This window comes from Choristoneura fumiferana, chromosome 9, assembly GCF_025370935.1.
Source record: "Choristoneura fumiferana chromosome 9, NRCan_CFum_1, whole genome shotgun sequence".
Taxonomy (NCBI): Eukaryota; Metazoa; Arthropoda; class Insecta; order Lepidoptera; family Tortricidae; genus Choristoneura; species Choristoneura fumiferana.
The window spans coordinates 13036349-13050152 of NC_133480.1; the positions used below are offsets into that span (position 1 = coordinate 13036349).

The 13804-nt window shown below is 35.1% G+C and overlaps 1 protein-coding gene across 2 annotated transcripts; it reads right to left on the bottom strand.

Annotated features, from left to right (window-relative positions):
• Positions 1-4994: 4994 nt before the first annotated feature.
• Positions 4995-11081, bottom strand: LOC141431329 (uncharacterized). 2 transcript variants are annotated; one of them, XR_012451712.1, is made up of 3 exons: positions 10604-11081; positions 9136-10447; positions 4995-9054 (listed from the first exon to the last, which is right to left on the bottom strand). XR_012451712.1 is itself a non-coding variant. In XM_074092480.1 (3 exons), exons 1-2 carry the CDS (start codon positions 10607-10609, stop codon positions 9977-9979), a joined length of 477 nt encoding a protein of 158 aa, XP_073948581.1. In that variant the 5' UTR covers positions 10610-11072; the 3' UTR covers positions 4995-9054; positions 9597-9976. The 2 variants fall into 2 exon arrangements, 1 of the variants encoding a protein (XP_073948581.1); XM_074092480.1 differs by having other exon boundaries at positions 9597-10447; positions 10604-11072.
• Positions 11082-13804: the final 2723 nt, after the last annotated feature.

The window sequence follows — 13804 nt, forward strand, 5'->3', positions numbered from 1 at the left end:
AAGGATTTATTCGAGCCTTACGGATAATGAGACTGGCATCAGTAATTTTAACTTTTATTTTTGTGTCCGCGTTGTCACACATGAGATTGAATGCTTCTTTACTACGAACTAATTTAACACGTATTTCCACACCATTAATCAAAAATTTCTCCTGATTAAATATATCACCATGTAAATGACCAATCATATCAACCTCTTTGTTCACTTTAACCAACTCCACTCTCTTAGAAAATCCTATATTGGTTTCATCTGTAGCATCCATTTTATGAGGAGTATCAGCATACCATAAGCCACAGGTCAGATGAGAGCCTTTTGCTGCTGGACCATAGTTTAGTAGGGTCTCTAAATATGCTCGATATGCATATGTATTATTAGGAGGTGACACAAGTTTTTGGTTTAAATATACATCTAGTTGACTAAAAAGTGAATGAAGCCAATTATTAACCGGTGCAACATGAATAGTTTTAGAAATGTCATTTGAATCAGCACTTGCTATCTTAGCTTTAATATATAGCATAGTGTGGGACAGATCAATATAATCATCTCCAGTACCTGGTACTTGAAATTCTATAGGTCCATCATCACTTAATGATGAAATTGGTTTATAATGAATCCACTGACCGCTTTCGACGCTTGTTTGAGTTGATGGTAGAGCAAATAAGTCTAACTCTGACTTAGCACATTCACATGAATGATTATGTAAAAACGACATAGTTTAGATGGAAAAAATATCTTCAAATTTAGATTTTTTTGATGATTTAGATGGTCGTCCTTGTAGTGTTTTACGCTTAATGATGGGCTTTCTCGACTTTCTTATACTTTTATACCCTGAACCACTCATTAATGATTCGATTTTTTCATCAGCTTTCCTTTTCAAATTAGCACTAGCATTTTTAAAACGCGACTTTACAGACTCTTCCATAGGGTGTGAATTCATCATATCTGATAGTAATCCAACACCGGCGTTTAAAGCTTCTTTCCCAACGGTTCGAAATCCACTTGACAACAAAGGCAAAACGGATCTAAATAAACCCCCTAAGAAACTTCCAATTCCATGACCACGTTGATGAGAAACACCTTTATACACTATACCAACCCCAGATCCAGCCTGATTTGAATAATAATGTTGGTACGGGCAAAGACCGTTAACGATTCTTCGACTCATTTTATACGTCTAAAATGCAGTTTAACACACGATGTACCGAACTGGAATGGTACTTTACCGCCGACGCTTGTTCTTATATCTGTTTCAATCGTATCAAACTCTCTGCGCATAACAGGTAAGTAGTGCGCCGGTGAAAATGCATGCATTTTGTATGCTCCATAAATGTACTTCGTTGGATCTAGAGGTATGATTCGTATTAATGATGTCATTACATCACCTACTATCTGCGGTTGGATAATATCTGAATAAATGAAAAGCTGCGATGGCAGCCCCAAGTACAAGTTAATGGGATATTTCCCATTTGGTTTTGTGACTAAATTAGTATTTGGTTCAAAACCTAACTGGAGACTTAATTGCGGTGATGCGATTAGAGATATTACGTCAGCATCCTGACGAGTTGATATTACAAGTTTGGTTATTTCATCGTATCTCAATTTAAAATGATTTCGTAACAATGGGTGGTCATTAAAAGCACTTAAAAAATGATTAACACTATCGTACGTAGTCGCAGGAATATGCGCCTTATATTCTACAATTATATTCGAATCAGTTTTCTTTTTTGAATCAGCACTTTCGTCTAAACGTGTTTTCTTCTTTACGTATAGAATGTTTTCATGTTCTTGTACATTAAACATTGTACATGGATAATGAAACTCAACCAAACCAACGACCCATTCCCCTTCTAACTTAACAGTTTTAGGTAACTTAGTTATGAAGTTGGCTGTTGTGTTTCCAGGAAAATAAGAAATGGAGCTATTGCTCAACAGCGTGAGGTAAAAACTGTCTTCACTCATATTTGTTCTAAATCCGATGCCGGGATCCAACTATTAAATTTGTCAGGATAACCTTTCCACTTGACTAGCACTTCCTTTCTACCTCGAACGCGACGCGATTGTATTATTTTATCTATTTTGTACTTAGTGGAGGGGTCATAAAATACTTTCTGTAGCTCTTTTGAATAAAATGTACCTGTAATTGGTTCACCCTCCAAATCTTTTAAAGTATATACAATCCAAGGAGTTCTCCTAATAATGGAATCAATCACAAATATTTCATCACTCCAATTAGTTTCATAACCTTTTTGAAATACATGTTTATATTTAGTTATTCTAACATGATCACCTATTTGAAGTGAGGGACATTCATTCATATATGTTTTATTTTCCTTTTCTCCATACAAATTTTGCCAAACAGTCATGATATTATCGTAGTTTACTTCGCTTGGTCTCATTTTTATGCTTGAATGGAAACTATGATTATATGAATATATTAAATCTTGTAAGACGTCAACGTATTTGTATGTATTTTTAAACGTAAAGTAACGCCACATTTTCATTTTAAGAGTTCTCTGAAACCTTTCCACTATGCTAGCTTTAATATCAGGATTATTAGTAGTATAATAATTAATATTTCTACTTTTAAAGTACTGTTGTACAGCTTTTGAAACAAACTCTGTACCTTTATCAGATTGAATATGGCGAGGAGTGGCATTAGCTTCTGTAAAAATGCTATCAAAACAGGATTTAACAACTTCAGGTTTTTTACTCTTCATTGCTCGCGCAAAAGCATATTTACTAAACACGTCAATAACACAAAGAATATATTTGTATCCATCATTATATTGAGCATAAGTACGCATATCACTTAGATCAGCTTGCCAGAGTTCATTATAATTAGATAATATGTACCTGTTTCTAGTAAACCTTCTGTGAACAGGTTTATGTAATGTGTACGTTTCCTGAGACTGCAGCCATCTTTTTACTTCCTTTTTACTCATTTTACCTTTCATCTCCTTCGCCAACTTATTGATGCTACTGTATCCGGCAGGATTGGACACATCGTAGTAAATCCTGTGAATATCTAATAGGGGGTCCATCTTTCCCAATCTAATTTCTTTTTTTTCGAATCACGTGTTCTACTAGAAATAGGTGTAGATGCGTTTTCCGCTAATGATGAATTTCTTGCAATTGTAGACGAAAATGGTGTGTCGAGCTCCTTTAATTCCCTCTCTCCAAGAGATTTTTTAAAAAATTCTGCGTTAGTGGGGTTACCTATACAAGATGCAGGCACTCTTATTTCTTTTAAAATTAAGGTGAATTCTTCCCATCCCTTTGGTTTTGTACGTTTAAGAGGTCTAATCACATCGTTTACTAGATCAACAATATTAGTATTTGGGATGGTGTGGTTGTTTAATACAACTTCCCCTCCAGGCTTCCACCAAATTTTTTTTTTATGAAGCATAATGTTATCCAGTAAAGTTTTGGTTTTCTGTTTGTAAGATTTCGGTACTCTCTCTATGATATGAGATGGAGTAAATTCCAAAGGATAATGTTGAGTCGGTGTGTCAGGTGGTGGGGTGGTATCAAGTTCTGGTAAGATCGGATTTAAAGCTGTATCATTATTAACATTTTCCTCCTTTTTTAGCTCTGGGACTAAATCTTTGTGGTCGTTGTTGCGGTGGTCAAATCCATCCGTGACTATAGGTATTTTAAAAGGTTTTCGATCTGCTTCAGCAAAATGCAAAAATCGTTGTAGTGCTTGGGAATACAATGCCCATTTTTCACGATCATCCATTTTACCTTTAAGTATTTTTTGCATCTCCCTATCTAGACGAGATGATGAGTTTTCAGTTAGATTTTCATTGTGTTTAAGTCTTTCAACGAAATCTTGCTCCACTAATAGCATTTTTTTCATATTCTCCATTTTGATTATGTTATAGAGTTAAATAAAGCACTTAAAACTGCGCCTAATATAAGAGGTAGAAAAGCACCGCCCTTTTGAATGATAATGGTTTTTCTAAGTTTTTGTTTTCCCTTTGAAACTAATTTTCGCAATATATTTTTATGTTTATTTAATTTTAATTTTTCTTCTTTTTCCAATGGAATTTTCCCTTTTAAAACATTATAAATACACTCACATATAATGTTTATTTCATCATCATCACAAGCTTTAAGCAATGCTGTGCGATATTTTGGTTTGAGTACTTGCAGCGCTTCTAGTAAATGTTTATATGTGCTCACACTCTCGGACATCATTTAGAACTGACCAAAACCAGTTGACTCTTGCCATATTTAAATCCTTTTTTAGGAATATACACTGTGCAATATTTATCGGATGGAAATATTTTAGTTTTGAAACGACATAAGTCATCAGTATTTTGTTTCAGATCAATCATTAGGTAACCATGAGCATCTTTGGTGGCATCTTTGTAGGCTTCATCTACGAACTTTGAGTTTTCAGGGCAAACTTGTCGTGACAAGTAACGTATTTGAGTTTTGTCTCTAGGATTTTTAAAATATATAATGTAACTTGTGTTTAGCGAGATGTCACGCTGGCCTTTTCCCTGGTGAAATAAATTTTGTGTAATATAAAACACGCTTAAGTTTCTATGATGACTACCTTTCGTGAAAATGTCAACGATCCGTCCATCTGCCTCTCTCATCAAATCATCGATTATAAGAAGTTTAGGTTGCTTCCCGTCGAACATGTTGATATCAGGTGTATACCTGACTATAATTTACATTGTCCAGGTTGTACAAAGGTTGCATTTCATCATAACACCAAATTACTTCCGAAAAATCTACGTCGCATATTATTTTACAATCCTTTAAAAAGTTTGTGACAAAGTTTGATTTTCCACAACCACTTGGACCAGCTACTATGGCCGTGAAAGGATGACAAAAGTGAATCATTACTTTATTATGTTATGCAAGGAAATACGTGCTGATTTCAAAAGTTCCTAGTCACAAATGATAGAAATTAAAGTTCATATATGGTTATATAGTTTTCGTTTGGGTTTTTAGGTAAAAAAAGCAAAGAAACAAACATACTATTTTATAAATCTTTTATTGAAACTACCAGCGTTTCGGAAAGACCATCATTGCCAAGAAGAATGCGTAGCAAGAAACTTGGCAGTAATTTTTTCTTCTTTCAAAAAATCTATAGTAGGATACACATTTTTTGTCTTATCAGTAGTGCATGCACAAATATTACAAAACCTTTTTTAATTTTTTTATATATATGTACAATGAAACCAATTTTTATCGTCTTATCGCTAGTGCATGCGCAACAATTACAAAACCTTATAAGTATATAAGTACAATGAAAATAAATTTTTATATCACTAGTATCATCACATATTGTACAGAAAGTAATATTAAAATTGAATGTTCTTTAATCTATTATGTCCCCAAGCAAGCGTGTCAGTTGAATTTGGCAACAAATATCGTTTCGTGTCGCAGTGTGATAATGATATTTTATTTATTTTTTGAGTAAATATTACATGTTTGATTGATCTGAACCGCATCATTTCACACAACAGTTTTTTACTATTGAATAAACAGTCTTTATAGTCTTCCATACATAATTTTTTGGTAACACATTTATTGACACCTTTTGCTTTTGCTATTATAGTACTTTGTACGTCCATTGCGTACATTTTTGATCGAAGACCAACAAATTCTTTAAAAATTTTGCCGTTATTTTCATCTTTGAAGAATCCCAATTGTTTTTTATTCACTAATGGAAAACCGTATACATTGTCCGGAGGATAGTCAGAGGTATCAAAGTGCGATACCAAATCTGGCTTTATATCAGCGTACAAGTTTTCTGTAAATATCTGATAAACCAGACTGTCCGTGTCTGTATAGAGCAATTTAAGATTGTTTTTGAATTTAGTTTTCATGAAATCATAATGAAAGTTATACATTAACGTTTTTGACAAATCGAGTACGCAAAATCCTAGGTAAATAGGTTTGTTGTACAAAACTTTTGTTTTTTTCAGTTGAACTGCAACCAAATTTTCGGAAAATATAGATAAACTGTGAAATTCTGGTTTTGCAATTAAAGATTCAACGCCTTCAGTTTTTCCGCGATTTGTCCAGTGGTTCCGTAATTTTACATTAACTCTTTTATTTACATTTTCCATCGTTTTGCCAAACACGGAATTGTTCATTAACTTAAAGAAGTCCTTTTCAAAATCTGTTTTGGCCATAGAACGCATACGTGTGTTCAAATCTATGTATGGTTTCAACCACGGTTTCTGCTCAAACTTTAAAACTCTATGAATTTTAACTAAACTTAACCCCGATTCTAAGCATTGTTTAAGGTTTCTATAGTGAATGACATAATTTGTTTTGTTATGCAAATTAGGAATCAGCTTTTTGTCTTTAGAGCCGCCTAAACACACATTTTCCGGACAGAATGGTAAATCAGAATGTAAATCATGTAAGTTATTAGGATATTCCAAATCAACTTCCAAAATGTACCCATGTTCAGCGTCATCAGGTACTTTAAAATTTGTATTCACATCCACCCATTCAAACTTGCCTGTGGGAAGACATTGTGACATTGCCCAACCGTACAGATTATTTGCATCGAGATACATCAGAAATGATGATGGCAAAGTTCGATCATATTCAGGCATAAATATATTATTTGCTTTTGCATGTCTGTTACTACATTGGGAAATGCCGCCTCTTATATTATTTGCTATAAAAGTAATTTTGTCGATATCAGTTAGAAGTTCTAAATTGATTTTGGTGTACATTAACATGGCGTCCCAACTTAGACCCGGTGCTGTATAATAATGAGCAGGATCCAATCCATATGTTTCCATACAAACATTTCTAAAATTTTCAAATACATCCGCTAATAACAAAACGTCTGTTTTTAAATAAAGGTTTGAATAGTCTCCCATATTTTGACAATTAAAGTGATTCCATACATCACAGGCATGTTGGTAATCATTTTTTGAAATATTGACATCATTTAATGAGCTGTAAAAAGCTTTATATTCGGGAAGGCTAGTTAATTTTAATGATTCTATAGATGTCATATGTTCATATGGGTATACCCCTTTTCTTAATAAACGTTTAAAGTCTTGTTCGCAGGGGAAATTTAGCCGAAGTTCTTGAAACTGTTCAGGTAGTAAATTTTTGGTTAATTTATCAAGACTACTACTCATAAATTTAAAAGAATCAAGAAATTTTAATTTCATAGTACGATTATTATTAATATTTAATTGCTTCGAAAAAGAAATATATTTCTCTTTGTTTTGCGGAATAATTTCTATGTTACCCTCTTCAAATCCCAGTCCATGTACTAGAAAATGGGCGTCATAGTTACTTAAATTGTGTAAAAACACAGGTACAAAATTAGGGGTTCGATATTTCTGACAACAAGACGGGTGAGCTACTCCTTCAAAAGCACCAGTATGATGGTTGTAAGAAATGAATATTTCACCATTTAAATTATTTTGACAGATGTAGCACGTTTTACTTTGGGCGATGGTTACTTTATCTTGTACCGTTAAAGGCAAAGGACTTTTTACAAAAGTGTTCTTCTTGCAAATGTTCTCTAAATCACGTTTAATAAATTTCATGAATGTTTCTGCACAATTTTCACCTGTATATGTCCTATATACAGACAAAGTATTATCATATGAACATTTTATATAATATCCGAAACTATACACCTTATGTTCCTGTATATTAGTAGTCGAAGATTTACTTGGATCGTTTATACAAGTATTAATAGGATTTAAAAACGCTTCGAAATCTGCGTATACTACAAATGGGAGCCTCAATTTACGATCGTAATTATTAAATGATATTTCGCTAGAGGGAACTAATTCATTAAACCAGTTTCTCTTGGCTTCGTTTTCAGAGGGCAAGTTTGTACAGACATGGAAACAATCATGATCTTGATGTTTCTGCAAATTTTCGCGTGACTTGAAATAAATTAAACATCCATCACAAATATAGATCGCATGCTCCGATGATGTCATTTGTTTTGATACTAATCTTGAAAGACTTTTTATATAGCAATAATGTCCGTTAGTACCTTGATTTATGTACAGCAAGTTTAAATGGGTGGCTTTCCTACTTTTTGTTAAGTGTAATGGACCAACTACCTTATTTTTTTTGCTTTCTGAGTCGTACTCCAAACCAAAGACATTAATGCTGAGATTGTTCAACATTTCAAATTTATGGATATCGTTTATTTTAATTGGGAAAGATAGATTATCAAATTTTAATTTATTCCTGTGAGATTTATATGACGCAACCCTGTTCACATTGTTATTAGGTGTATATAACCCTGATAATACAGCCCAACGAAAACACTCATGATCTTTGTTTTGGACGTTTATAATTGCATTTTTGTTCTTTATATCTTTTGGTAAATCTATGTAAGATGAACCACGTAATGGATTGAATTTATTCACATTCATGTCTAAATAGTTTATTTTTGTTAGACTCCACCCGCTGTCTTTTTTTTCGAAATTGGTTACTTTATTTATAATTTCGTTTGCAAGTAATGAAAATATGTAGTCTTTAGAATCACCTTTGCAAACAACATAATTAAACGTTTGAAAATCGAATGTATTATTTAATTGCTTAGTTTGTTGTGTAAAGTCGGCATGAAGTATAAAATTTACCTTTACTACAAAGTGCTCTGCTATGGATTGATCAAATAATGTAAATATTTTGTCTTTAATGTTTTCTAAAAATAATCTCGGTGTTTCTAACGGTTGATTTGCAATTGAATCTGATGCAATTCTGTACGTAACTACCCTATTCCCAAACGCGCTTTCAATTATCTGAACATTTTTAAATTCTCTGCTGATACTTAATACATTATTTTTGTGAGTATTACTTTTTAAATGATTTGTATAATATTTTCGCGATACTGACACTTGACACACAGAACATTCAATATTATCATTAATTTCTGTACTCACATTTTGATTTGAAGACGATGCGGTTGACGTAGATGTGAAGCTGGCTGGTGGGTTAGAGCGTATTTTCTTTGCCTTAACTGGAGTCTTTTTGGTCGATTTAGATGACCTTCTTTTTACACCGCATCCTCCTAGTTCAGCTTGCAAAAATCTGTAAAAAATAAATTAATCATTAATATTAATATATATAAACTGTAAAACACACCGAAGGTAAATTTATATGTAAACTAACTCTTTTCATGTTTACAAAGTAAACAGTATGCTTGCATTGGAAATACACCATCAATTACATCAGATGCCTCAGATTCTTCCATGTTATAATTGTGTCCATTGCATGGTGTAAAATATGGAATAAAATCCAGATCTTCTAACCATGTTACCGGTAAAACTTTATTTAAAAACCACATTCGAATGTAACGATGGAATTTACTCAAAATTAGAGATTTGTCTAAACTTGCAACTTCGTTTAGCGATAAGTCCAAATTGAAATACATTTTAAACAAAATTCGTAAAATGCAATCGCCGGCACGGTCACAATGGTTGAAGTGGCAAGGAGACTCGGTTTTTATACCCAAGGGTGCCACCCCTTCCTAAAGTCGCTAACATCAAACAAGTTTCAACGCGACGCTCGTCTTGACAATGCTGTCCAAACATGAAAAAATAGTACAATTATCACAAAAAATAGTAACTTACGTTTTGAAATATTCTTGCTCGACTTTTTCGCATAGCTCGTACAAGTCCTGATCTTCAACTAGTTGGTCAAGTTGTTGATCGAAGAAACTGCAGCTCTGCGTATCCATGAGAATGTTTTTGGAAACGTGGTATTTTAAGTGAGACCGACTTCTATTTATACCAGCCAAGCTCAACCTTAAAGATTACACGCACCGTTTTGCTATTGTATAGCAGGCAAAAATGTTTAGATATGAAACAATACAACAAAATATCGGCGGACTAAGTAAAAGAAAAAAGGTTTTACATTATTACTTTGCCTCCACAAACGAAACAATGAGAGTGTTTCACAAGAAAAGGATAGTCAGAAGTTAAGCAGGTAACCGAAAGAAATTAAGTAGAAATTATTTTTGATTGTCTAAAACGAAATTAACACAATCACTTTTTGCTGACAACTGCTTAGTGATGTTGTAGATCACGTCTCTGGTCTGTTGAACGTGTTCATCTTCTTCGGAGTGGGCGTAATATTTAACACGGACTTCGGCATGTTTCCATTGTTCTGTCGGGGGAATGTTCTTAATCTTGTCTATATCATACACCTCGATTTTAATGAGGTGTGATGCGTAAGCTGATTCGTCTTGGTTTGCTTTGATAAAAGCAACACCATCTGCAGTGGCTTGACTAACAGTCGAAGAGTTTTTGGGAACCTTCTTTTTCTTGCGCTTTTCAAAGAATCCGTGAATACTGTTATTAGGTCTTTTGTTCTTGGCGATTGCCCTCTTTACTTTGAAAGCTAATGTTCCTTCGCCGTCATCGCTGAGTTCATCGTGATTCTCTGGATAATAATAGTGCTTAAATGTGTTTTCTTCAGTCAGCTATAACAATGAAAAAAAAAACGATATTTTAAACAATGCTACAAAGTTGAGTTAGATGGTACCTAAGGAAACACAGAGATACATAGTAAAAAATATCAATCAAACAAAAATTAAAACAAACAGGTCCAAATACAATGAAAACAAGAGCTTACTTACATCCATATCAGCAACGAAACACTGCTAGGTATATCAACCAAACACTGAACTTTTTACACTTCGCGACGACTCGCTTCGACCAACGAAACACTGCTAGGTATATCAACCAAACACTGAACTTTTTACACTTCGCGACGACTCGCTTCGACCAACGAAACACTGCTAGGTATATCAACCAAACACTGAACTTTTTACACTACGCGACGACTCGCTTGGACGGAGATCTTGTCGTATGAATTCTTTGAGACGATATGAAGCGGAATGGTTTAAACTTCCTTTTATACGCAATGAAATCCTACAAGTTTAGACTTGTGCATGGCATATTTCCGAGGTGGGTACACACAAAGGATGCCGGTGAACAAAGGAGAGGATCGGACCTTTACAAACCAGCATTTTTTTGAGAAAGGCGGCGCATGGTCAATAGAAACGAAGTAATTAAATTTTAACAATAGAAGACGGTGCACGGTGGGTGTTTGGTAAAAGGGAAACCATGAATCATTCACTGTGTATGCACTTAGATCCTTCAAGTTCAAACCTGCATTTGGAGATGTCTTAGATGAGAATTTTAAAAGTTTCAACGTACGTTATAAAGACGCTGATGGCTTATAGTACAAGTTTAAACCAGCATTTTTAAGACTGGCATCGTATGACGAAAAAGACAGGAGTAATTAAATAAAACATTAAGTGTAGGTATAACTCAAAACATAAATAAGTATGTATGTATGTATTTGTTTGATAAGTACTAATGAAAAGCATTAATGTGAAGCGACGCCCACAAACTTTACGATACCGATAACCGTTTACAGATAACCGTTAAAAGTCTCGAGTGGCGACACGAACCGGAAGACGAAGCGTTGCAGGCCTCCCACCAGGTGACTGACGACATCGTAGAGTAGCGGAAAATGCAAGTGCAAATTGTCGTCATTGTGTTCTAAAGGCCTTTGTCCAGCAGACGCTTCGGGCTGATGATGATGATGATGATGACAAACTTTACGAACTTCTTAATTTCAATCTTAATAGTTTACTATTTCTCATATACTCAGCGGCACAAAATTTGGCCCACTCCACATACAAAATTACCTATTATTGCATATATTGAGGACCAGATTTTTTTGCCGCTCAGTATATATTATATTGCTAAAAGATAGGTTTAGGTTAGGTTAGATTTATGCCATTCCTTAAAGTTACGAAATTGGCAGGGGAAAGTTTGATGATTGAATTGATTTGGAACTTCACACACACCATTGAATTGCTTCGCAGGTTTGAGCAGGTTTCCTCACGATGTTTTCCTCCACCGTAAAACACGTGGTAAATTTCAAATGTAATGCCACAAATGAATTTCGAAAAACTCAAGAGGTGCGGTGAACCCAGGTAGTAAAAGGAAACAAGTGAATGAAAAAAAGGTACGGTAGTCAGGTGAGTGGAACAATAGAGCTAGCGCCAGAGCCGAGAGCAGGTAAAGGGACAATGAGCGCCTATTGTTCGCGCGGCTTGTATTGTTTGCGGGTCGAACCTTTTATGATTAGGTGCTTCGGAGTGCTATTGTCCCAGAAGTGAAGTACATATGTACAGGAAGGAGTAGGCGGAGCGTTCTCAGACCTCGTCCAATCGCTCCAAGTGGGGTGTTTCTTTTTTTTTTTTTTTTTTTTTTTTTTTTTTTTTTTTTTTTTTTTTAGGATTGGACCCGCCCCAAAATCGCCATTTTGGACCCAAAAAAATGATCTGGAGCCGTCGTATCCCTCACTACTGACCCATAGAAAAACTAAGTACTGTTATTACCTATAGTTGGTATGGTTAGGTTAGAACTGTGACCCCAGCAACTGGTGGACTCGGGGGAGTCCGTCACAGAAAGCACGGGACGGAGGCAGAAGAAGAAGACGCGCCCTACCATCATGGCGCGTCTTCGAGGTGGGTCGCCTAATGGCGACAGCCACTGGCAGGGTCGCAGAAGTAAGCCACAAGCGTTCCTGTGGCCCTGCCGCTATGCGGCGAGGCGGAAATTCTGGGGAGTTTTTAGTGGGTAGGCCGGGGCCTTCTGCTCCGGGAGTCCCACATACCCGTCCCGGTCCCCCCGGCCGGGCGGAATGCGTAACAGCATTTACTCCCCGAAAAAAAAAGGATAAAACTGCGACCTCTAGAAATTCGAAACAAAAAAGAGGAACGAGAACCAAATCCTACGAATATAAACATGTTATGTAAATAGTTTGTCATTTAATGATCATTTATAAATTGATGTTTTGTAAAATAAATAGTTTGAAAAATGAGTTGTTTGGATAATGGACATTTATAGGGTCCCGTAGTCAACTAAGAACCCTTATTTAAATGATGCTTTTCATATGATATGTTTGTAGTGACAAGTTTGTTAAAGTATATTATCAAATGATCATTTGTGATATGAGCAGTTTGTCATATGAAGTGGTTGTGAAATAAATAGTTTGCGAAACGTTTAAGAAATGATAATTTGTTAAACGTAAACGAATGAGAGTAAACCTAAAAAAGCATTGGTCTACACATAAATACCAACATAAAGTATTGTTTAGAAGTTTTGTATTATTTAGTAACAAGGTTATGTTATGTTTGACTGCATAATCTACACACAAAAATAAAAAGTAAGACGATGCTAATATTAATATTTCTTTATTTATAAATTTGCTTTACATTGAACTTGATTTCTCTTACGTCGTGGTACCAGAAAATCAGCAATGAGAGAATGTCTCCGGCCACGCCTACTGGGCCCTACACTATGTGCTATGGCACGCCGCAGCCACGTTGCACTATGAGACGCTGTACACACTAGCACACCAATCACGCTTACACAGACATGGGAGTTGTAGAATGGCGGCAGAATTCGCCCGCCATTTTCCTTAGAGCAAAAATTAGATTCCTGTAAGAATATTTTTTTGGTAATTATTATGAATTTTCGCCTGATAAGTTTGAGTAGACATCGGTCTTGTTCAGGTCAGGCTGCTCTGATAATAAGTGTCTGAGCAATGGGAATAACTAGTAGATAGCAGCTTACAGCTACAGCATTAGTGTTTTAACACCTATTTATTTGGACTCTAGTCACGAATTCACGATCATTCAGGCTAAAGTAAAGCAATTCAACGATTAGCCAACGTTTTGCCGAGCCGTTGACCTCGGTCAGGTTTTACTTTGAACAAAGCAGCAGCCCGTGTTGTCTACGGCCGAGGAATTCATAAC